The sequence below is a fragment of the Haliotis cracherodii genome, unplaced genomic scaffold (genome assembly GCF_022045235.1).
Source record: "Haliotis cracherodii isolate W230 unplaced genomic scaffold, xgHalCrac1.p SCAF_16, whole genome shotgun sequence".
NCBI classification, from domain to species: Eukaryota; Metazoa; Mollusca; class Gastropoda; order Lepetellida; family Haliotidae; genus Haliotis; species Haliotis cracherodii.
The window spans coordinates 20,024,046-20,051,794 of NW_027266271.1; the positions used below are offsets into that span (position 1 = coordinate 20,024,046).

General features: G+C 37.1%; 1 protein-coding gene across 2 annotated transcripts in view; it reads right to left on the reverse strand.

Annotated features, from left to right (window-relative positions):
- The window catches only part of LOC139463458 (homeobox protein Hox-B7-B-like), a 42,519-nt gene extending 16,549 nt beyond the window's left edge, over positions 1-25,970 (reverse strand). The window contains exons 1-2 of one of the 2 annotated variants that reach the window (XM_071244727.1): positions 25,923-25,970; positions 25,365-25,817 (exon numbers count right to left, since the gene is read on the reverse strand). In XM_071244727.1, the coding sequence (XP_071100828.1) occupies positions 25,365-25,767 (403 nt within the window). In that variant the 5' untranslated portion in view covers positions 25,768-25,817; positions 25,923-25,970. Of the gene's footprint in view, positions 1-25,364; positions 25,884-25,922 lie in introns of those variants that run through there. The other variant, XM_071244726.1, reaches the window with a different exon arrangement.
- Between the last annotated feature and the right edge of the window lie 1,779 nt (positions 25,971-27,749).

Sequence of the window (27,749 nt, forward strand, 5' to 3'; positions counted from 1 at the left end):
TCTATGTACATTTGTCAAGAAATGTATCTCGTAGCGCCTTTTGTCTGTAAGAGTTTTGAATTTCCCTTTCCTGCAGTAAACGAACCAGGTTTATTCGAGTAATAGAGAAGGTAAGGCTAAGTAATAATACAGTATAAATATAAAACGTCAACACCAGAGGATAACCAGTCTCGATTATCTGCTGTAACAGTTAACATGGGGCTTAAAACACAAAATAGTGGTGAAACGAATATGTGAATGAAAACTAAATTTCTTGGTTATTTTGTTAAAACCGGTTAACGCTTACTTTTCCTTTAATCATATTTCAGATACCTTTTACTCAATCGGCATTTAAAGGTTATATAAAAGAATCAGATATACAGATATTTTAAATATACCCACAAGACCATGTTTAATTCTTTTAGGTGTCAGGTTGAACAAAGTTGATTAAAACTGTTAAGAAAGGCATAGAATTACAAAAAGAGGCGGGATACCAAGAAGTTGTTCTCAAGCGTGTTAAAGACGACTTTTAATTAAAATCTGCTTCCGTTGTATATAAATCACGAACGTTTTGTTCCCCCGCTTATTGTAATTCGTTGACTGTAACTTATCGCAGCGATTCAATCATCCCACACGCCAGAAGGTAGGGTCCGAGTTGAAATGGAATTAAACAGAATATCTCAACACTGGGCACATAGTGATTACAATACTCCTCCTTTATTTCAATCTATAGGCCACTCTTCTTCCAAGAGTCGTAAAACGCCAAACCAAAGCTTGCTAAATTAAAAGAATGCTCAAATTTCAACAAATGTCTCGTACGTCAAGAAAAAGCAATTCTGGGAGCGGACAAAGGCATTAGATTCAGCGTCATAAACAATAGAAGAGTCCGCATAATCTTATTATCGTGTCCCCGTTCCTGTCTTTGCCCTACCGGTCATTTCTTAAACGTAAATAACGATGACATCATAAATAGCAGCCATTGTATGACTTAAGCCAATGTTATACCGCTGTTCTGAACTTTGTCAGTTTACAAACTTAACCTTAAGACTCGAAAGGAACATATAAGCATAAGCTGTGATAAGTCTGGGAGGCATTGAATTACCTTTAAGAGATGGTGGTATATCATAGCGCTATGACTTAAACGTCATCAGAACACGTAGTTGTTGTATATCTTTACTTGTATATCTTGAACAAGTGCAAATTCTAATACATATAAACTTACACAAGTTGTTCTTTAAGCATTTGATGTGCATTTTATATTATAAATTTTATCAAATCGTTCAGGTTAGTGAACAAAACAATTGATATACTTGTTTCAGCGTGAGGTAGACCATGTCACAAAGCATTACCAAATTATACGTCGAAAACGCTGAAAGGTAGCTTAAGCCATGATACAATACCCAGCGGTGTTGTATTTCAACCAGTGGGACAAACACTACATGTTTAAGTTGCGGACTATGGCGTAAAGCCATGTCTTGATCAGAGGCGCGTTGCCCAGGGAGCCTTGAATGAAATCCAAATGCATGCGGCGAAATTTTGTTACCATCAGTGAACCGGCATCCCGGTGCTCTCTGATTCCCGCCATTTTCAGCGTTCACACACGAGGATGCTCACACACCATAGCGACTTCTGCAATAGGATAGTCTCTAATTGTCCATTGATTGATTGCTATACTTCTCTCTCTGCTATGCTTGTCTCATATTAACTGCAGTGCCCTTTGTTGTTACCGTAATGTATTAAATAATGTCAAAACATGACTTGTGAGGCCCGAGGGGCCATAAGGTCCGAGACTGCACGGTCTTCTGTTGTTTCCTTACTTTGTCGAATAATGTCAAATATGACCTGTGAGTTCAAGTGGTCCCAGAGGTCTGATAGTATTTATGCGCTTTCCTGTAGTCATGCAATGTTGGGAAATATAATTTTTGCCAAGTGGTGCCAAAGACGCGACTCTGCAATCATATCCCTCTGTTGTCGAAGTGGGTCTACCAATGGTGTCTGCATGACACTACGTTGTTGAAATGGTCCCAAAGTCATGTTTCTGCATGACCTCTTATGTTGACGTGGTTCCGAATGGTTGCGTCTGCGTGACGCTCAACTGCTGAAGTGATCCAAGGGAGTGTGACTGTTGACCATTTCTGTCGAAGTGGTCCAAACGTTCGTGTGTGTATACTCTCTGTTCATTTTGTCCAAAAACTTAGTGCTTGCATGGCCCATGTTGCCCAGGTGGTCCCATTCGATTGTCAGCATGACCCAATTTGTCCAGGTGGTCCCAGATGACTTTCTGCATGACCGATGTTTTCCAGGGGGTCCCAAACGATTGTCTGCATGACCTTTTGTGTCTATGTGGTCCCATGGGATTACGATATCGAAAGAGTCCTAAACGCTAGTGCATACATGACACTGTGGTGTCAATCTGGTTCAAGTCGTTTTGTCTACATGACTCTGCTGTCGAAATGATCCCACACATATGCGTGCATATCCATCCGTGTTGCGTGAGTGAGTTGATGTTGGTTTACACCAGTCATCACTGATGTTCAGTGATCCATTCATATGTGCACCGTTATTTTGACTTTTACACCCAATGGAATCTGTATGGGCGGATTACCAAGACAGCTTATCCTACGGCGTTGACACTTTATTTTTACAGGAGCTACACAACGCCGGCTTGTAAATAACATGGACACAAACACGACAGTAGTTTACGCCAAGACCTACGTCGTCGGGGTAGGATGACATATAGTCTGCAATCTACCACTGATTCCAGTTTTATACGGTTCTTACAACAAGCAAAGCGTTTGCAGGCCTTTTTGTCCATTCAGTAATAAACAATATCGTGCAACTCACATATTGGTGAAACGTTTGACGCGCCATTGGAAAGTGTAATTCCAAAGTCACTGAAAGTATAGCTATGTGGCCTGGTATAGTTAAGGCACCACACGAATTGACTCAAGGATCCCAAACAATTTTGACTAATATCTACTTCCCGAATTAAAGTAATGTCTGAGATAAAATAACAATAGTTTAATAAAGGAACACTGGAGCATAACTAACCCCATGTTTCTTAAGTACAAATGATTAGGGGACACGTGTGGGCTTTAAACTAAATAGGTGAGAAAGGGGTGAGTATTGGCTGCTAGAGTTGAAAAGGAGATGAGTATTGGCTGCTAGAGCTGAAAAGGAGATGAGTATTGGCTGCTAGAGCTGGGATGGGTAAAGGATGGGAATTGATTTGTTTTGGTTTTCATAAAAAGATGCTCTGGGGTAAGTACGAGACTCAACAAATTCTTCATGTTGATTTCTTCAGTGTTAAATAATACTTTTTTTTCCGAAATGTTTCCAAATTATAACGTCCATAGTATTACCGTTGCTTACTATAAATTCAATTCTTTTAAGGCACTCTACTGTTATGTTTCTGTTGTTTATGAACACAGCCAATCTGTTCTTTGGAAGACGTACTCCATCTCTTTATCCTGCTCAGAGCACAACCACGTTTATGTTCAAAACCAATGCATTGGATGTTCGTATTAAAATGTAACATGGATATTTTTTCAAGCACTATTGTGGGGAACGCTGTAATACAAATGTTAACTTACGTTATGAATTTAAGAAGGGTGCCATACATTATGTAGGATGCATCGTGCGACCTTCGTTGACCTTCTGTCTTAAACTGGCATTTTTGGTAATTATATTTCAATGTTTATTTGACTATTGTGTTATACGGAAATGTAGCTTATATCGGATATTCTGTCAGATGTTAAGATGAAAAAAGTCGAAGTGAACAGAATGCTATGTTCGATATTTGTGTTGTGTTATTTTCTAAACATCAGAAGTTCACAGTTCAAAATCTATACCGTTTCCATGTGATTTAATTATGTTTAATCTTTACTTGTTCTTACAAAATCAATTCTGAAATGATTTGCGAAACAGTAGCTCTGCTAATGGTTTTATCATGGATATAGTCTATGCATGTGGATATATCTACATATCAGTTTAACACTGAGCAGTTTTACAATGAAAGTGACACACAGCAGCAATATAAATGGAAAGTGCTTGTTGACGGTACGGTGATACAACACTGGTTCCGAAGAAGGAATTACGAAACTAATCAATGTTATTAAGTGATGTGATTTGTAGATTAGGCCTTCCTTTATTATGGAACATCTCATGACAAATTTATTTCTCCAAATTGAATTTATTAGAGAAGCGGGACATTAAGATTAGGAAATGACCAGGTCAGGTCATTATGTCAAAGGTCAATACGTGACAGGGGGTTTGAGTGCAATTGCCAGTACAAAAGAAGAATCCAATTATATCAATGCAAAGTGTATTGATTTCAAAGCAAAGTGATTTGAACACTGATGTTATCTGCGATTGCCAAGTGTTTACTCAATGTATAGATCGCAATGGAATGAATTAACTTCAAAAAGAGTAGGGATAATTTGGAAACAAATATCCATTTAAGTAAAGACAACTAAAATAACAATGTTTTACACTTTGAATTTACTCAAATGTAACATTTATCAATAGACCACGGTTTTCTAAAACTGTACAAAACAAGAGAATCATATCTGGACCTGAAGAACTGTTAGTTCTATTTTGTTGTTATCAGTAGAACATGTTGTGCTATAGGTGTGTTGTTGCAAAAATACCATTAGTATATTTGAGTAGTAAACGTGACTCACTAGCGAGATTCTTACAACAAAGGAATTATTGATACATATGTGCTGTGTGTAAGCATTGCATATACATGTTTATTATGTTAAGTGTGTTTAAGTTAATATTATTGTACGTGCTAGTTTATATATGCGCGAGTTATATTATGTGTGTAATCAGTACACATTATTATATATGCCTGTTTATTTCATATTCGAGATCATCATTACATATGTTTAATAAGTGAACAGTATTACACATACCTGAATATTATTACATGTATGTAAAGGGTACACACTGTTGCATGTGCGTGTTTATTTCATATTCGAGATTATCATTACATATGTGTAATAAGTTAACATTATTCCACATGCCTGAATATTATTACATGTATGTAATGGGTACACACTGTTGCATGTGCGTGTTTATTTCATATTCGAGATTATCATTACATATGTGTAATAAGTTAACATTATTCCACATGCCTGAATATTTTTACATGTATGTTATGAGTAAGCAGTATTACATATGCGTGTTTATTACGTATTCGAGATTATCATTACATATGTGTTTACATAACATGCGTGATTATTATTACATGTGGATAATGAGTAAACATCATATTATTGCATTCGTGTGAAACATGAACAATGTATGTATGAAGAAATGTAAGAACAGATGTATATACAAGAGTGAGTGAGTGAGTATGGTTTTACGCCGCTTTTAGCAATATTCCAGCAATATCACGGCGGGGTATATACATGAGGGAAACATTCAGCCTATATACTAGTGTAGGACTTCTGAGGAGTGAACAATTTAACCTACAGCTTCGTTACACCGAAATGATATGACTGATGAAGATAAATAGAAGAAGTCGTGCAAGTGACAGATGAAATACACATACAGCTTCATCAAGGGATGAAGGGCGAGAAGTAGCCCAAGAGGCCGTGAAGAAATAATAAGAGGTTGTCAACAATAACATTCCCCGTCTTCACATTCTCCCAACTAATATTTATTGTCATCGTCGTAAGTTAACAATGATTCGTGAGGGTAGGTATCTGTGAACTTGTCGCTTACGTTTAATAAGGACTCTGTCTTAGCTTAGACACATGCTTTAATTCTTTCAGTTGTAATTCTGGCTCCTAAATGCTTCTTTAACTCGTTACATGAATGTGGTATTAAGTACTGGTTATGAATAAATTGTGTTGAATATCGTAGAGTAATATTATATCATAGTTGAGTGATGAAGAAGAAATATGGTATCTCGAGTGGCAAACTAACACCACACTGTAAAAAGAATGTTTCTTGTGTTCTCATGGTAACAGCTTCTTCGATACGGATTGGATTGTCGCAATTAAAATGTAACTATACATATATGTTTATGATATTCAGAAATACATTTGTGCGTAAACAGATGATTTTGCACAAAACCTTTTTTAAAACATGAAGCATCTAATTTTACAAATTGGTTAAAGGTTTTGGTTTGGCGCTTGCGTGTCGAATCTGATACAACAACGCTTACATTTTTATGAGCTACGAAGCTATTATGGCTTTTATTGGTGAGCATGACTGGATCGCTGACACTATTGATACTATTGTCGACACAACTGATTCAATAAATGTGATATTAGGCATACCTTCAATGCAACATTTAGAATGCGATTAAATTGCACTTAGTAAATATTAATTGCCATTTTACTTCAATAAAGTGCATTTATCAGTGCATAGTAACCGGCACAGTGTAAATGATCTGCAAATCGTTCTTTTGTTATGAACATTTTTTGACAAGCTAAATACCTTCTCTTACGTAATTGTATGTTTGTTTATGAATAAAGTAAATACTTTTTGAAAAATGCTTATTTCACAAATGCTTTTTTTTCTTTTCTTGTTTGATATACAGGCGCATGCAATTGTGTAGTCGTTTTGTAATTAACACAAAACGTTTATTTAAAACTGGTATTTTAAAATGTCACAAATAATAGGGTTTTTTTATTGTAAAAGTTATTGTTATCTCTATTAGTGGATTGTCTATATTAAGCTCTTGACACTTATCTTATCTTACCCTCCAAATTGACATGCGGACGTTTGGGCATCACTAAACTGGAATTTTACTCGTATTTTCTCCCACTGCGAGTAGACATTTACAAATAAGCAATAATACAAACTGAATCACAACAATCGAACTTTGATCAAGCGTGCCTTGGACATTCAAGAATCCCTGTTATCTCCAACTCAAACAATTCACAAATCCCCTGTGTCTGTGTGTGCGTGATAAGTTAATTCTTAATACTTATGATTCTTTTCATGTATATCCCATCGCAGCAGTGAACGCTTTTCAGACAAAACATTGTTTTAAATCGCGTGTATCGTAGCTTTGAGGTTCAATTTAACTTCATTAAATTCCAGTTATTCTTCTAACATCAACTGTTTCCTGATTGGATAAAGATTGTAAATAATGGTCAGACACGCCATGTTGTCTTATCTGAACTGATCTTTTCAGAGAGTATGGAACAATTACATATCTCTGAAGCCCTAGGACCTAGACAATTAGATAGAGGCTTCAAGAACAATTACATTGATATACTTAATGCGATAAAAGTCACGGTTAAGCACTGTCTTGGGAGACAATGCCGCTATATAAGCCATTACCGTTCCCTGTGGTGCTATGGGCATTGTCTCTTAATAAGAGCACACAATTAGCTATAACGTCTTATACGAGTTTACAATAAAGATCGTCTTCTTTATGAGAAGTTGCATTGTTGGTATTAAACAAAGGGTCCTTTAGTGTTAGGGTCAAACGAAAAGGATATGATGTTCAGTTCATCATTGGTTATATATATATATCGTTAAATATCCTCCATCTTATTGTCAGATTTCATTTTGATTAATGAGGACAGTGTAACTATTTTGCATCAAATTTGATTGAATTAGAAAATATTCAGAAGATTTTCGAATGAATACGGCGTTATTTCAATAAAACTCCCATCTTTGAAACTTCTACGAGAACAAAATTCAAATTTTGAAATAAATTGTGATATACTGAGCTCATTTATATGGATTAGCCTGAGTCAGAGTACGAATTAAGATAATACCTTAGCCGCAGTGGATAAATACAGTCATATCTGTAAAATATTGTCATATCATCGGTGACACACACTGTAATCAAAGCCTCCAGCATAGACGCTCATCTTTAAAACTCGAATCCTCCCATATTTTTATTTACAAGAAGCAAATGCATATTGCTGCTTTTATGATTTACATGTCAGATGAAAATACGATATAGGCAAAAAATCGATACTTTGGCTGCGTTTTTATTATTACTCTAGACACTCCTTTGCTGATCATAACTGAATTATTGGTCAAACTGAAATATTCCCTTTAATGCATTATCATATTCAAACATTAAACCCTGGTGAAAATAGAAGTCTTGCATTTGTTTCAGATGTATGTGAAAATGAAAATCCATACGTTTATATATCTTAGACTGATAGATTTTAAGTTCCTTAATGACACGCATTCAGGATACAAATATGTGTACATTTTTGTTCCAAATATACATCTTGGTGATACTATTTTTAATTTAAATATAATAATGAAACGTGCATTGACCTTCATGTACACAGTATATGTTATATTCTGGTCTGTTCCATACGCATAAGTAATGCAACAGCTCGGCAGACTCATATGATAGTACTTCCTGGTTTGTATAAATATAAGACGTCATCGCCAGATTATCTGCCAAAACAGATTCCATTGGGTGAAAAGGAAAAAAATTCTTTGAATGGATCACTGAAAAATGGCCAGGTGTTCGCGTGTTCGGATTAGCATGTCCTTCTCTTCTGGTAGCACCGTCACTCACACAGAAATATGTGTATGTATTGCCCGACGCTGCATCCAGCAATGATGCAGAACACGTTTGTCACACGTACGTGACAATGTGTGTCCGTGTGACCCTGCTAATTATATATATGGTTCATCACACATACAATACCATTATCTAAAAACGTTCATCACACATTACAAGTCAATACCAATTCACAGAGACTTTTATTTTGCATATCATATATATGTGTATATTCCCTTTGGACGACTATTTCTTCTATTTTCACCATCAGCAATACCCAATAGCATTTCCCCCGATTTGCTTATTCTCATATTTTCATAATCATTTTATGTTAATAAAAGCCATAACCTCTTTCGATAATAAGGAATATTTTCCATTATCACATGCTCCTGTTTTCATTATCATATATATGTGATAACATTTCCCCGTGGCTTACCTCTTCTTCTATTGTCATTATCAGACATATGTGAAAATATTTCCCCGTGGCTTACCTATTCTTCTATTGTCATTATCAGACATATTTGAAAATATTTCCCCATGGTTTACCTCTTCTTCTATTGTCATTATCAAACATATATGATGGCATTTCCCCGTGGCTTATCTATTCTTCTGTTGTCATTATCAGATATATGTGATAACATTTCCCCGTGGCTTATCTATTCTTCTATTTTCATTATCAGACATATGTGATAACATTTCCCCGTGGCTTACCTATTCTTCTGTTGTCATTATCAGATATATGTGATAACATTTCCCCGTGGCTTACCTATTCTTCTATTGTCATTATCAGACATATTTGAAAATATTTCCCCATGGTTTACCTCTTCTTCTATTGTCATTATCAAACATATATGATGGCATTTCCCCGTGGCTTACCTATTCTTCTGTTGTCATTATCAGATATATGTGATAACATTTCCCCGTGGCTTACCTATTCTTCTATTTTCATTATCAGATACAAAGAAACCTTTGTCTGATTGTGGCTAAAAATGAAACGGAAACGAAATGCTAATTCGATGTTGATATATTTGATAAGGGTATCATAGTTGTGTTTTGGACCTCGAGTTTGCAGCGATGGGTTTCAACCTAGTAAGGTTTCCATAACGTTTGTAATTTTGTGGGTAAATCCAATTTTCAAGAGTAAACTTTCCTTTTTCCCGGCAGTTAATGTAATACAATGTCAACCAAACTGTCCTTGTCTGTGATATGCTTATTCTTCTGGTTTCATTACCACACATATGAAATACCTTCACATTTATTTAATATCACAACACGTTAACTTTTCAGTTTCAAAATCATTTAACCGTTATTTGATCATTCTTCTATATTCTTCAATCATAGGTAAAACCATTTCGACACGGATCCAGTTTATGCCGATCAATAAAAATAAGCATTGTGTTAAGGAAACCGTATTCAGATAACTAAACATAGATATAGCATTATGTCACTAACGATATGCCCTCACCACTTTTCTCAAGTATAGTAGTGACGAGAAAATATAGACTTAAGTAATAAGTGATAATGATATTCGTACCATCATAAATATCAACATACGTTGAAAGTGGCAAATAACACATAATGATTCAATGTTTTGATAGTGTCATGTGGACTGGTAGACATCATCCGAGGAATGCCCCTTCATTATGTCAGGAAACACGAAGCAGACAGTTAGAATGACACCTACATAATTATTCGCTGTCTACCAACTCACACATGCAAATGCTCCGACACAATGAGAGCTATGGATGACGAGGAGCATCTTTCATCAGTACCCAAACACGCGACCATGGTTTATTTACGGACGGCTTTCGAAGTTCACAGACGTGAACAGTGAGCAATTAGTATAATTTCATTAATTACTGCCTGTCGTTTATCTAATTACGGACCAGGAGCAGCCCACATGATACAGCACCAGTTGTCGGCCAAACGACCCAGCTCATAGGACGCCATATTGGTTTCTGATCATTGCCAGGCTTCTGACCAATCAGATTGCAGTCCTAATTAGCCTGACATGTCTCACTTAGCACGTCATCACGTTCTTACGTCACCACTTATTGCTGTCGCTCGTCAAGTCATCCATTTGTTACTTTAAAGCTAAATATCTGTCTATAAATTGGAATAAAAGGGCCACGTGCATAAGCAGTGATTACCCGCGCACAAACAACATTTTGTCGTTGATAAAGCATCTTCCTTGTGATTAGATGAAATGTCAAACATATCCGTGAAACCCATTTAATTTTTATATTGATAAAGAAATGCAGTAGATATCACATTCATCGAGTTTAAATTAAAAATAACTTTGACATACAAACGGATGAAGCTGCATTCGTATCACGCGTGTAACCTGACATGCATTGGCTCATACCAAGTTCAAGTTAAAACGAAATTGGATTTATGAAAACTTGTGTTTCATTTTTGAATACGCGAAAGAGAGTTTACAAGATGTAAACGAATGGTACTATTTAAGGTAGAATCCTTGAACCTCGTCTTCAACAATGGCGAGAAAGTGTAAAAAAAGAAATAGTAATACAGAGCAAATAAATTGTTGAGTAAAGCGATATCTACATGCTTAAATATTCAAAGGACCATTAACTTATATATTTACAAGCTGAGAATTATATACACGCCTTACAGGCATTATCTAATATTCACGAGCTGAAAATATAAACGATTAATGGTAAGTACGGAAGCTAAAATGTGACCCACAGTTTCGAATTGAGAAAGATACCATACATATTATCCACAATATCGAAAGAATCAGTATTGGTATTTTGAGTGAAATGGAGAGAGTTTAGGATACAATACATATACACTGACATTTACTGTCGCAGGAATATCAAGTAACCATAGATACCCATAAACATTAATAAAGAATTCAATAACATGTGTTTAATTAAACTTAAAGATTCCAACTGTGAAAGTCTATCCCCATTTTGGCGATGATATTACAAGGACGGCGAATACTAAGAAAGTAGGTATGCATCGTTAATGATGCATTGACATCTTTCTTTAAAGGCTATTGTCAGTTGACGTTATTTATTAATTTGAGTTTTGTCAACGAAAGGCTCACATTATCTCTAAGTACGAGATCAGGTCTCCAATACTCTCTCACGCTTTTAATCAAAATCCGATAGTTGTGGGTACACGGCTTTACTTATGAACTATGACTTGTTTTATGCATAAGAGATCATGTGCCTACATTGAAAATTACCAATCGATTAACTTGCCTTTCAGTATCTTGTAGGAGTGTTTTACAGTTCCTGATATTTAGTACTGTATATCCCTATACAGTAAATCATTGGGTAGGCGAAACAGTAATCAGTAACATTAAAAGAAAGACTGGTTCTGCATTGTCTTTATTTTTTCTTTTACTTTTACATTTTCCGACGTTAATAAAGTCTCTCTCTTTCGCTCTCTTTCTCTATCCCACTCTCCCGCCCTCGCTCCCACTCCCCCCTCGCTTCTATTTACCGCATAGACAAGGGCTCTCTCTCACTCTCTCTGTCTCTCTGTCTGTTTATCTGTCTCTCAATCTCCCTCCTCCCTCTTCCGCATGTCTCCTTCTCTCACACACTCTTACTCATACCCTTTCCAACATCAATAAATCCTCTCTCTCTCTCTCTCTCTCTCTCTCTCTCTCTCTCTCTCTCTCTTCTCTCTCTCTCTCTCTCTCTTTCTCTCTTTCTCTCTCTCTCTCTCTCTCTCTCTCTCTCTCTCTCTTTCTCTCGCTCTCTCTCTCTTTCTCTCTCTCTCTCTCTCTCTCTCTCTCTCTCTCTCTCTCGTATCTGTCACTGTCTCTCCCTCTCTCACTCATACATTGTCGACGTAGATAAAGGCCTAAGTAACATGCCGAATTTGAATTAAAAATGAATTGCTCGGAAAACGTCCACGCTCGACAATATTATCTCTAGCACCCGTGTGTTATCGTTTCGATATGAAGAATATTTGCTTTACGAGTCGATTAAAATGACTTAATAATTCAAACGGCGATCATGTCTAGTATTCCAAGGGTTTTATTGTTACATTCAAATTTATCGGCATATTTTACTGTCTGAGAATTTCATTTTTTTATAATTTTATTTTCGGGAGCTTAAAGAAAACTAGAAGTTTTTAACATGTTTCAGGTATTGTCGGATTATTCGTGATTAACTAAGTGAATAAATGCATGACGTTTGTCTGCATGGCGAGAATCTAGAAATTATATGTTTTACAGTGGTTGCAAGATAAGTATACAGTTGTTTATGTTTACATATGTTTGTTGTTTGTGTGTTTGTTTAACGCTGCAGTCACCAATATTCCAGGTGTATGACGGCGATTTGTAAACAATCGAATCTGGACCAGACACTCCCGTGATTGACATTATGAGCATCTATCTACCAAATGGAATACGATGACACGCATCAAACATGTCACCAAGTAGTTGACGTAATGATAGTTAGTAGCAATGGCAAGTGTTGTAGTGATAGGGTTAGTAGCAAGGGCGTGTGTTGCATTGACAGAGTTAGGTAATAGTAGGTGTTGTAGTGATATATGTGGAAGTTGTAAGTGCTGTAGTGATAGAGATAGTGGCAGTATTACCTGATGTGATAGGTATATCAGCAGTAGAAGATGTAGTAGTGATAGAGTTAGCAGCAATAGAGGATGCTGTAGTGATAGGGTTAGTTTCAATAGCAGGTGTTGTAGTGATAGAGTTAGTAGCAGTAGCAGGTGTTGTAGTGATAGAGTTAGCAGCAATAGTAGGTGTTGTAGTGATAGAGTTAGTAGTAATAGTAGGTGCTGTAGTGATAGAGTTAGTAGTAATAGTAGGTGCTGTAGTGATAGAGTTAGTAGCAATAGTAGGTGTTGTAGTGATAGAGTTAGTAGTAATAGTAGGTGTTGTAGTGATAGATTTAGTAGTAATAGTAGGTGTTGTAGTGATAGAGTTAGTAGCAATAGCAGGTGCTGTCGTGAACGAGTTAGTAGCAATAGCAGGTGTTGTCTTGATAGAGTTAGCAGCAATAGTAGGTATTGTAGTGATAGAGTTAGTAGCAATAGCAGGTGTTGTGGAGAACGAGTTAGTAGCAATGGTAGGTGTTGTATTGATGGAGTTAGTAGTAAAAGTAGGTGTTGTAGTGATAGAGTTAGTAGTAATAGTAGGTGTTGTAGTGATAGATTTAGTAGTAATAGTAGGTGTTGTAGTGATAGAGTTAGTAGCAATAGCAGGTGCTGTGGTGAACGAGTTAGTAGCTGCGGTAGGTGTTGTATTGATGGAGTTAGTCGTAATAGTAGGTGTTGTAGTGATAGAGTAAGTAGTAATAATAGTAATAGTAGTAGCAGCAGGTGCATCAGCAGCAGTAGTATTGATAGTAGTAGTTAAAGTAGTAGTTAAAGTAGTAGTAGTAGTAGTAGTAGTAGTATCTTGATAAAAGTAGTGGAAGTAGTAGACGTAGTAGTAGAATTAGACGAAGTAGTAGTAGTTTATATGTATGCATTTAATAAACTCATATGTTACAGTTTATATCTTGTGTCCATATGCCAACTGATGTAACGTCTAACGTCGATTCCGCATACGTCAAAGAGGTAACGGTGTGTGATTGGCCGACGCCACCTTTCCTGCCTTGGCTTGCCATGGTAACGAGTCGTCGTAGATAGTAATGAATGTTTATTGAGTAAAGTAACAATTTTTTCAATTGTGTAGCCCGCTGTCTGCAGAGGAATAGTTGTGAGAAAACTGCATTAATTCATAAGCCATTGTCATTCTGTCTCCTTCCATGTTGGAAAAAATATCTCATCGGCATGACATAACGCTGTATGACATTCGTAATGTCATACCCTACAATACCAGGAAATATCTACTGCCGATGTTGCCTCCCACACACGCTATGTAGCTGTTCTGCTTCGAAACTATTTTGGCGTAGCGACTATTGTTACCCAACAATAATATAGCAGCACATAAGCCTCGTGTACACGGCGCACAGCGTAGAACATTTGGGGTTGTTAGTATCATGTCCATATCACTTTGTTGTTCAAATAGCGTGTCAACGAGGTATTCTATTTCATGTAATTGTCATGTCAATATCACATGTCGTTGTTAGTTGATTTTTTCTCCCATTTAATCACGGAATCGGAAAGATGAGCACTCGTATTAGACTTATATGTATTATATTTCAAATTTATCAATGCCCAAAGTGAACTTTAGGTGTAATTGACACAGATATGATACTGACAAGTAGATATGACATGCCCTTCGTGATTGGTGATAATAGGTGTAAAACAAGGTCCGTTACGCTGTCATTAAAAATACTGAAATAAATATAGCAAATAAAAACATGTCAAAACAATGGATTCCGCTACAGCGGCTACGTAATTTTGACAAATGGTTATTTAATGTATCGCATGATTTAAACACTCGCATTGTTAGATAAAATGTCAATAAAATAGGGAAAATCTATGAAAACTAACTATCCATGTGATGTCATGTAATTATATTTAGTTGAACAAATATCATTTAACAGTGGCACAGGCTCTGTGACCTAGAATCCGATTGAGGTCGTTGATTTTTCTAGAATAATTCTGTTTCTAAGGTAACCGGTTCATCGACAGAGAGATTATTAGAGAACATGAGGTCGCAAATTAGATGCTGTGGTAAATCTTTTCAAAACCTCGTGTCTAACATGCCAGATAAAAACGTCATTGAAATGGTTTTGTAGCACGTGCAAAACGTACGATCCCGCATGGCGAATAAAATTGGATGTTAAAATATTCCCTGACAATTAATGGACATGAGCGAGTTTGAATTTCTTTAGCATTTACATTCTGACATAATTATTCGTATTCATGTCGGAAATATTGAAATTAAGCCTCCAGATCCAATGGATATGACACATGTGATATTTACATGGCAAATTTCATCTGATAGTGATCAGGATGTCAAGCGGTAAAGTAGAGCGGAGATTTATATTTCGGGAGCAGTGCAATGAAAACGTTTAATCGCCGTGTGGTCAGTACAGTCTGAAAAAGACACGTGTGCGTTTATACATTCTGTTATAATTCTTTAAAATAAAATGGATATAAATGCGTAATGGGGAAGGTGGGTCTCGGGTCGTCTTTAATAGGCTGCTTTACCATCCTACACCTAACCTCCGCGATTGTATCACCATCTTCTTTTCCAGTGACCTCATCACTATATTGCAAGTCTAGGACCTCCGCAGTGGAAATGACACAATGCCATATTCTACCGCTGTAAGCCCGACCTCAACACTCGTCACCATATTTCGCTGCATCTGGTTTGACCTTGTCATAATATTCCTCTACAATAGGGCCTGGCTTCGTCAAACATTTAAATACAGCATACCCGACCTCGCCACCATGTACCACTACAGAAAGTGCTGACCCCGTCACCATATTCCGCTACAGCAGGTTTGACCTCGTCATCATATTCCACTACCGAAAATTCTGACCTCGTCACCATATTACACTGCAAGGTCTGGCGTCGTTACCATATTTCACTACAGAGGCCCTGACCTCATCACGTATTCTTCTACAGAAGTTCTTCGACACCATATTCTACTACAGCAGGTTTTATCTCATCATACCTTACACTATATGGAGCCTGACCTCATCACATATTGCACTACAGCAGGTCTGACCTCGTCACCATATTCCACTAAAGGGGTCCTGACGTCATCACGTATTCAACTATAACAGGCCTGACCTCGCCACCATATTCCACTACTGGAAGCCTTGCCTCATCATCATGTTCTACTTAAGGGGGCCGAGCCCAGTAACCCTCTTCCACTTCAACAGGCTTGTACTCATCGCCATACTAAATACTTCTACCTTCTCACAGCAATCCTGGAGCTCAACGCTATCTTCCCCAACAGTGCATTTGACCTCATCAACATCGTTCCACAACAGTAAATCTGACCTTACCACTATCTTACCACTGCAGTAAATCTCACCTCATCACTATCATAACACTACAGTAAATCTGACCTCATCACTATCTTACCACTACAGTAAATCTGACCTCATCACTATCTTACCACTACAGTAAATCTGACCTCATCACTATCTTACCACTACAGTAAATCTGACCTCATCACTATCTTACCACTACAGTAAATCTGACCTCATCACTATCTTACCACTACAGTAAATCTGACCTCATCACTATCTTACCACTACAATAAATCTGATCTCATCAGTATCTTACCACTACAGTAAATCTGACCTCATCACTATCTTACCACTACAGTAAATCTGACCTTATCACATCTTTCCACAACAGTACATCTGACCTCATCACCATCTTTCCACTACAGTAAATCTGACCTCATCACAATCTTACCACTACAGTAAATCTGACCTCATCACAATCTTACCACTACCGTAAATCTGACCTCATCACTCTCTTACCACTACAGTAAATCTAACCTTATCACATCTTTCCACAACAATACATCTGACCTCAACACTATCGTACCACTACAGTAAATCTGACCTCATCACATCTTTTCACAACAGTAAATCTGACCTCATCACTATCTTACCACTACAGTAAATTGACATCACTATATTACCACTACAGTAAATCTGACATCACTATCTTACCACTACAGTAAATCTTACCTTATCGCATCTTTCCATAACGGTAAATCTGACCTCATCACTCTCTAACCACTACAGTACATCTGACCTCATCACCATCTTACCACTACAGTAAATCTGACCTCATCACAATCTTACCACTACCGTAAATCTGACCTCATCACTCTCTTACCACTACAGTAAATCTAACCTTATCACATCTTTCCACAGCAATACATCTGACCTCATCACTATTGTACCACTAAAGTAAATCTGACCTCATCACATCTTTTCACAACAGTAAATCTGACCTCATCACTATCTTCCCACTACAGTAAACTGACATCACTATATTACCACTACAGTAAATCTGACATCACTATCTTACCACTACAGTAAATCTTACCTTATCGCATCTTTCCATAACGGTAAATCTGACCTCATCACTCTCTAACCACTACAGTACATCTGACCTCATAACTATCTTACCACTACAGTAAATCTGACCTCATCACATCTTTCAACAACAGTAAATCTGACCTCATCACTATCTTACCACTACAGTACATCTAACCTCATCAACATCTTTCCACAACAGTAAATCTGACCCTATCACCATCTTCCTCGCATTACCTTCTACCTATTACCTATTCTCTGAAACACCTCCCGGCTCCATAGACCTGAGTGTCCACAATACTGCCTACTGTATCGACATTGAGAATTCGCTAATGATGAAATACCTGTGCTGACCTTAACATAACCATGGTGCAAGGGGATGAGTTTGATGTATCAATGTATTGACTTTTATTGTTTTGTCATGACGAGAGACATCGTGAACTATAATCGAATCCTGGTCTTCGGCGTGACGAGTGAACACTTAAGCCACTGGGTAACCTGTATCGTACTCATCATTTATTGTGTTCCTGTTATCAAGATATGACACAGCATTTCACACCTCATCTAGCTAGTACCAACTAGATGATATGTGCCGTGGGTGGCTAAGTTGTCTGTGCAGTGTTGCTTCCCTTAGGCGTGCCAGGATGTTATGGCCATGGGGTGGAATCTCCGACTCCTTCCTCGGCCAGCACAATACCCGTGCTCAAATGTTTCACCCAAAGTAAACGTCCAAAACGCTTTCCTCCCACATCAGGCTAACACGCCGTGACATAACTGAAATACCTTCAAAGTGTCGTTAAACCCTATCACTCAATCAATTAACCACTCTCACTAACTCACTCCCTGCTTAGCTATTAATTAAAACAACAAAGAATAACAGAAGGTAAACTTATAAAATCTTTTGAATTTTACTTGTTGAGAAACGTGTATATAAAAATATGTATGTACATTTGTATAAATCGGATTGTAGCGTGGCACGATCCGGATGCCATGTACGATTTGAAATATTTCTGGAATTCCAATGTGGGATATCGATATTCATCTTTATGTCGCTTTATGTATATTTTAAGTCCATTTCATATCTTTATTGATTATATCATATCTGTAAGTTAAAATCACAATGTACCCGTGTGATTTATGAACTAAAGCAAAATCGAAAGTTTCCATCAATCCTGAAACAAATAACCTAGTGTTGAGTAGCAATCAAGCTGACAATAATACACATGAGTTGGTATGGTATTTTCTGCAGATGTATGGAAAGGAATATTCTGAACGCGATGATTTACTTCCCTTTATGTTCTCCAACTATAAACATATGTTTACTTAAAGGCTAACGATAAACGTAAGCCGAAGGCAAAAACATCTCTTGCAAAACGTATATCTCTCGTTGCCTTCATTCTGTATCACAGAACTTCGATCTTCTGTGACGGGTATCATATAGATATTTCACAGACATTTGCACATTAGACCGTTCTTTAAACCGTCTGCAACCCTTCATACAAGCAGTGATTCAGATACCTTGAAAATTGATTACTATCTATATATAGTAAAAACCATATACCGTAGTAAAGCCAATATGATATCCCATCGTCCAGCACATACCATATGTGTTACTTATTAAACTTAGTATTTTACACAAAAACACTTCCTGTTTTTACTGTAACGTAGATGCTGACTTGAAACCTTGATGTGAGTAATGTATTTGTTCTATTTCTTTTAATCATTGTCTGATTCGTTTTGAAATGGAAACCGGACCTCGCAAATGTTTTGGCTCAATATCATGCACCTTACAGACATATGAATCCATTACAGTTTGAATTTCATATCGACCTACAACCATTTTATACTTCAAATCTCATTTAATACATGAAGCATTATTTTGCGATGTATTTTATTCTCGCTCCTTCGGGGACAAACAGGATTGCATGTAATACGACGATGGTCATTAAGGTTCTTCCGTGTATTCCGTAATGCCCTGTGGATGGAACGATGACACTTTCCATATGAAATTCGCAATGTTTCTAATTAGAATATGATCTATCGATAATAATTGGCAACCATCTTTCTAAAACTTATAGTTTTTATTTATTAATTATTTGCTTAGGGCCCTTTCTTTTACGAAACTTTTAAATTGGTCAAACATATTTATTGCTTGCACAAAACATTACACTATCAGGAGTAGTTTAAATGTCATTTCCAACACTGCCAAAGAGCATCACAATCCATATGACCTTATAGTGAGGCCTATCTGTATCTTTCCATTTCACACTAAGCAAACACAGTGATATCCGTTTAAATAATTCACATAAAACGGCGAGGCTTCCAAGGATATGTGTTTAATGTATAGAGTAACAACAAGGATGTGCATGAAACCGAGACACATTTGTTCAGTATTATTTGAAATCAGTATTGACACTATGAACATATTTTCTAAATGTTGATTATGAGCAATATAACGCAGAATGCCAATAGCATTTGATTGAAATGTTACCTGAAGGTGTTACTTATAGGAATAATATGGGCTGTAAAAGATGTATTTCATTTAACGAGCTATTTTAGTGTGTTTACATGTGTTTATGATATCTAAGGACACTTATGCGAGCATTTCATCTTTATATACCATAGACATGTAATGATATGTTGCTAATTATCGCTGTTATTTGTCCATCGTGCTGATGGCAAGTTCAAAGAGCCATGCATTGGTATAGAAACATGGCAGCCGCGGGAGTTAGCATGGGGATTTCACGGGTTGTTCTGCGTCGTTACCTGAAATCACTGTATATTATACACATATAGCTAGTGTAAGAAGACATTTGATTCTAGGTTGATTCAACTGCAGTACAAGATAGATAACACAGTAACGATGAATGTCTTTCGTTTATCAAACGATCGCGATGTCAAATTTAAATAGAACACACACACACATTAACCCTGAACCAATGTTAGAAGTGCTGTATCATCATATTAGTATATCCTTAGTGGAATAACGAAGGTCACATGTCCAGCAACGTGCCATGAACCTATCAGAGCTACCTCATGTCAATTCTAAATATATTATTGTGACCTTAAATATGTATATCAGTTACATAATCAACGAACTATAACGATGATAACGTCTAATATATGCAATGCATGATTCAGTTAAGTTGATGAAAATCGGCTATAGAAGATCTGTCTCATTTCATATGTGTCACCTATTTTGATAAAAAGCATTTCCTGACTAAGAACTCGTTTATTAAGGGTAAGCGATGCCTAGTGTCACCCCTGTGTTCGAGTGTGGTACTTTAAGATACACGTCGCCATTGACAGAAGCATTTCTAACATAAATGACACTTAAACAGCACGAAAACACGATAACAGTATTGTTCCCCAGTTCTGCAGTTGGTAATGGTCCCCAGAAATATTAGTTTAAGATGCTTATGGCCTTATATTTTTTTTACTTTTTATGGATCCCTACACTATTACTTTTGCGCGTGTTTGAGCATTGGTCCATTCACAACGACCAATAAATATAATACCTTTGTCTATTGGTTCAAACGTTGTGTGTATATCTAATCTACCTTTGTTCAGGTAGGCACCTTTCGTGATGAAGTCTGTAAATAGAGGTTAAACCTTCTCGGCATACCTTTCTCTATTATCTCAAAGACGATTTTTTTAACATGATATTATGTTTGAAATGGCATTTTCTTAGCAGCTTTATCGCTCAATCTTTAAAACCCACGTTTGTTTCATCCTATGGTCGCAAAGAGCAGCGAAATACCTTCCGTTGATGTTAACCGAACATTTCACATAGTTGCGGTAAAATAAACAACTCCGTTTCGTCACTTCAAACGAATTTCCTTCCATATAGATGCATAATAATCCCTAAATGCCAAGATATAATCGTTCATTTTGTTATTTACCACATAGTAATTTTAACGTCATTAGTAGCAGAAGGGGCCTTCTAATGATAGACGTCATTTGTTTAACATGTACCATAAACAATACCAGCTCTATCGTGTTCTTAGTTACTCAAGTAAGATGTAGATATGTATTTGTATATGTCATGTGACGATTTGCCTTCGCCAACTTGGGTTTGGTGCAAGTGTATATAAGATTGAATCATTTGAACTTTGGCCATCGAGTTGCCGTAAACGTCTGTAGTTTTCCATCCTATGATTCAATATCAAGTACTCTCATGGGTTGATATTTGTGATTTTGATAAAAAATATAGCCCTGTCATAGTTGTTCAACCTTCCAGAATTACACATAAATGATAACATTCACACCATGGTTATAGCGTTCATCGTTATTTCAACGGAATTCGTTTGAATCGGAATTAAACCCCAGATATTTTCCATGTAAAATGTCTTTATATGAAAATATACTAAGAAAAAGGCAATTGGTGTTTCAATAATAAATGGACAGATTACATGGTTTTAAGTTACAATTAGTCGCAAAAGCCATTCCCGGTCGTCGAAACAACCCATATGCCCACCTCAGACCCAGAACACACGTGACCGCCCTTTCATTCATGAAATATAAATGTTAATTATTCTCTTGAATATTGGGACTCCAAATTAGCAATAAACAACCATTGAATGTAGCAGGAACAAACACAATAATGTGTTGTTAAAGAATATATTATGATGTTTGGGAATATCTAATACTTGCAAACAATATTCCTTTCCTTTGCTGTGAAAGCTGAATGTCACTGTAACTTGTAATGTAACCATATGATTCAAACTTGTACAACTAATACATAATAGTGTGAATGCAATGTAACGCATTAGGAATGTAATCGCGATCTAGAAGTGCTAAATTGAACACATAATACTGGACTCGGATGATATATCAAAACATTGATCTTTCCACATTAATGTTTGCTATGTGGAAGCATCGATTTAACGAAATAATTGTAGAAACTACATAAAATGCGAATCTTCTTTACATTTAAGAACACAATGATGTACACGTCTTTGCAACAGCTATGAAATATGAAGCATTTCTGTGTGTTATTCTGATCTGATTTGATCGTTTTCATAATGACAATAGAAGGATGTTTCGAACAATCCCTATGATAATTTGCACAATTTCTTTACCCCCTGTGCAAATCTACACCGTTCCCATTTAAATGATTACTTTGAGAAATCTGATGGACAAACTCGGGACTTCTTGTTGGAATATAATATACCACGGTCACATTTCGCACACTGTTAACAAGCGTATTAAATTTCTTATATATGGTGTCACTTTTCTAATTTACAATGTCCGTGGAAAATTGTAAAAATAAACTGAAAATGAAAGTTTGTCAACTACTGTTTATTGTTTTGATTTTGTGGCATCCAATGAATGTATTTTAGAACATCGGAATCTTGTCATGTGCGAAGTATATCATTTCGTCATTCTCTCGGAATAGGTGTTGAATCTCTTCTAAAACTGGCACTATACAATACAGAAACAACGTTGTAACTGCCTTCGAGCACGCTACCTAAATCATAAAACTCGAAGTTAGGACAATAGCATGAACTACTTAAACAAAGGGTACAACAACCCCAGCAACAAGAAATGATTCATCCCAGGAGTCATACTGACTATCATATATGTTGCATAGGTAAGCGTTGGAGGAATTTGTTTTTCTTCACAGGAGAATAAAAGGAATACTATGAAATTGGAACTTTTGGTATAAAATCAAATGAGGGTTTAGCTCCGATTTCGTGGATCAGATGCTTTAACGCCATAAAAGTGTAATAAAATACATAAGTCTTTTCTAAGCACTGCTTTATTGCTGATGCGTCGGTATGTGCATAGCAGTGATTGAATAGAAGTTCCTACAACAAACACAGTTATGGTGGGTTTAGCATATGTATGGCAAGTTTATGTGAGCTTATATTCGATATCAGTTCCATTTTCTGATTACAGTTAGAAATATAGTTTATTTCAAGTATTACGGTTATGAATATACACATTGTGTGTTCAAATTCATTTTATAAACTGCGATATCGCAGCTTGAGTCTATCATTTTATATTTTCTAGTAAATTGGAAGATTTATTTTTTGGGGTGAAAGAGGTGATATTCGAAATACTTTTGAATTGATGTCTTGATAATTTGGACATGTATTTGATGAGCTTGTTTGATTTGTTGGTAAATGTATATATAATAGGAAATTAGGACCCTTGCACAAAAGCTTAAGAAATGATCCATCCCTATCGGTACAGTGCCAACACTAATTTATTCATGAATCCCATACAATGAAACGTGCCCCATGAGAACCCACGTCTCTGGTCGAGGTCTCGGAATACTCGTTTGATTAAAGATTCGTCTACGGTAATAAAAGACCCATTGCTAGTGTTTCTACATGGGCACTATACACAATTACCTTCATTTGCCCAATAATCGGAAATTGATAGGAATCCCCTATGGTACAAGAGCTTATAAATATACAACCTCCCCCTCAAGCTCACGCTATTTAGTCAAGGCCACGCGTACAATGAATGACCACAAAGGCAAAGTGATAGCCAACAGATTATGACAAATTGTCCCCAGTAAATGCTAATAGCCATCCGTAAGCGATCCGTGGACACGCAGTGGACATTCAGTGGACGCACAGTGTCGTCTGCTCTGTCGTGTGTCGTCTGCTCCGTCATGTGACAAGCCTAGCGCGTGCGGTGTTCTTGATATGATATATATACTGCGTTTCCTCTTTGAAATAGGCACAAGTCTCTCGTGCAGGCGTGCATTTGTTACATTTGTCGAATTCCTGGGTAGAGAATCTACGGTATGCTTTGCAAAAGCCGATTACCGTTTTTCAAGGATACAGCCGCATTAGCAAGGACATTTTCAGTATCCGCTAAAACTCAGCTCAAATAAATAATTGCCCTCTTGACAATGTCTGAGAGTGTATCCTAATTCTCTATCCTAATTCACAGTATATTACATGAACCGAAAGAAGATCTGACGTACCGAAAAGGTAACCAAGATATGAGTATACTGTACTTGACTCCAACAACTGACAACACACAAATTAAAAAAAAAAATGATTGAAATAGCCACACATAGTTAGCCGAATAGAATGTTATTGCAAAATCGAATATCGTGGATTGAATCATTTCTCACGCTACTCTCTTGCAATGGACACTTAAAAGGAAATTTGAAAACAGTTACTACGATAAAATGAAAACTAAACGCTGTTATGCTCAAATAAACGACAGCAGTGTCCGATGGTTGTTGAGAGAATACAACAGAAAAGGCACATTTCCTTCGAATATCGTTCACAACACACAAGCAACCTTTAGTAATAAAAGGGTGTTTAAAGGGCTTGCCTTCACAAGTGAGTGCATCTTAAGAAAAGTTAAACGAGTGAGGGTAAGAGATAAATTTCTACCCTAAAATAGCGGTTGTCGCTATTATATTGCCGTTTTATGAAGGCGCGATCCTATAGCCGGGCGACGGTGAGAATACATGTAAATAATCGAAAATTAGCATGCAGATGTTTCGAATAAAATCTATAAGGCGCTGCTACATAAAATGGCTGTTGATGATCTATAAAACAATGAAATGGCCGCATTTTTCTCCGATTGGACTGCGAGTGTTCGAGGGCTAGTTTGTACGCGACGATGAGACGAATCTTTTACACACTGTCGAGAAGAATCGGTGAGCATAAACGGAGGTTATTGTCAGTGTTTATGCCGTAATGAATTTTTATGAAGTCTAGGCTGAAGTGAGGTGCGTCTCGCTTTGCAGAATTTGAACAGAGGTTACGGGAGAGGGGAGGGGCTCTTCTACTTAAGAAGGGTCCCCCTGACCCCCTCTAAGTGTAAAAGAACCCTAGGGTGGCAGTAAACTCACACCGGGTCAGCGGCAGGGACGTTAATTGGCTTGCTGTTATTTTATGTTCACACTTTACGACAGTATCTATCGCTTGGAGTAGTAAAATGTACTAACCTACGATTGACATCCAGGGATAAAATGACGGCGTCTCTCCTTCGGTCGTTCCATTCCCGGACTTTGAGCAAGGACTCAAGCTGTCTGCCCTCGGAGCGGGATTACAATTTCCCTGGGTATCACACGGGTCTCCGAATCTCATCCCTGGAACGTTCATATTTGGGTAGAACGATGCTCGGTTTGTTTGTAGACCCATTCTCAGTTCGTGATTTCGCTGTTGAAGTGCTTCCATACGACATGCTTCGGACGCATAAGATCCCATATAATATCGTGGAGCCCTGTAGTTTCCAGTGGGACATATCTCCGGGATATTAAGAAAGTGGTCCATGTACCCAGTATTTTCGCCGGCGTGGATTTCATCCCCTCTCGGGGCGCACTGGCGAATAGGCAGGTAAGAACTCATCCCTGGTCGCTCGTAGCCGGATCGTGATGTGCGGCCACTATTAAAGCTCGCTGAAACCATGAAGCAGAGTAAAATTATTTTAGTTCTAGAAAATCATTGAGATAGCTCACAGACCCGGCAACTCGTACAACAGATAAACCAGACAATTTGCATACCATCCAATCAGCGGTCGTAAATCTGACCTCCTGTGACCTTTGCACTGGTAGCTCCTTACAGCGACTCCTTCCGCTAAGAAAAAGCAGTTCGCGAGTTGCAAAGGGATTTCAGAGTGGGGCGGGCTCGCTGTATCGGTTTAATCAGATAATATAAACAAAACCGGCCCATCATAAGATTTTCTGTTAACGCGACTCGGGTGATAAATATTTAGGTAAGTAGAAATGAACTCTCTCGCTCAAAGACCAGGGCACATGTATGATAAATTTCAACATCAAAAGAAAAGCCCGATCTCTGGACAAATCGCTTTGCTATTTTTCAAATTTTTACGTCGGTAACTAAAGACTGATAGCCTCCATGGCGATAGCAGGTTTTTATGTTGTGTTTGATCGCTCGTCGTCTGTAAGACTAAGCAGTGCTTCCAGCGTCATTGTGTAGTATCGTCCTCTGCAACGTTCAGAGATTCGAGGTCCTCAGTAGTGAATTAAGGCAAGACTAATAAATCATTTCTCATTATTTTCCACATAATAGAAGGAGTCGGGCCAATGTCCCTGCTTTGTTGATGTTACCAAATATGACGAAATGACACAAAAGAATATTCCAGTCGTTGTTACGTCTTAAACAAGCGGAACGTCAATTACCACGTTAATACACGAAAAATCAATAAACACAAGTTATCGACCAAAGCTTAGAAAAGGTAGAGAATATCATTAGAGTAGGGATTGTAGTTAACAAAACATGTGCGTTAAATTCTGAAAATGAATACAAGGAGCTGACAAAATGAAGCTAAAGAATGTTTGTAATCTGATTAATTCAAACTCGTCAGATTTTGGGCTATTATTAGAGGGCAGAGAAGAAATGTTTTACACAAATAATCAAACGGGTAACAAATAATGTAGCAACAAAATACATGTATTTCGACACATGTATTCTACAAACCAACATGTCTAAAGCGAGGATGTGGCACATAAGTATGCCATTGCATACTGATACAAGATATATAAATATTCATGTCGTATCGTGGTCACACGTGCATTTTATATGGTGTTCGGTTTGAAACAAATTCACAGTTTGTTTGGAAAATGCAAAATATAATTTATTTGACGAACAACACAAATGCCATAGTCTAATCCAAGAACCGGCAATAGTATCTTGCACCCTCTCCCAAGAGATTTCCAGTAATGCCTCACAGCTGAAAGACTTTTCTCTTTCGGTTCCATATCAAATTGGGGATCTTGTCTTTATTGAAAGGATTGAGGCGATATTTGGGCAGTATTTCCCGAAACGACCTAGTACGGACTCCGAATTGACATTTCTTCTCTAAAGTGATGAATTCGCACCATAAATAATCAGAACGAATAAACATTAAATTTATATTCTTCCCGGGTGAAACATTAAATTGTCAATTGCTAAATCCAAGCCGAGAAAGGCTTTGAATCATCAGTTTACCAGAATAAAATATTATAAAATGTTATTTGGTATAGTGTGAAATACATTATCTGTTGAAATAAAGAACAGGGACCGGTTTTATCAGTCCAACTTGAAATTACTACAAAACTGATATAACTGTATTAGTCACACTAAAATTCCGTGCATCCTCCAGTTGAGTATTTCTACAACAAATAGATAACACATATAATTTGTTGTTATTTACAGCTGGCATATATACACGAATAAATATGATATAATACTTATAATACTACAGAGAGTACTTCAAGTTTTGTGAAAATTGTTCCATTTCATGAATAAGATCGCTGCATGATTATATCAAGTGTCCAATTGTACTCTATTGGCACCATTCGTTGCAAAATTATGGGTCTACGTCTATA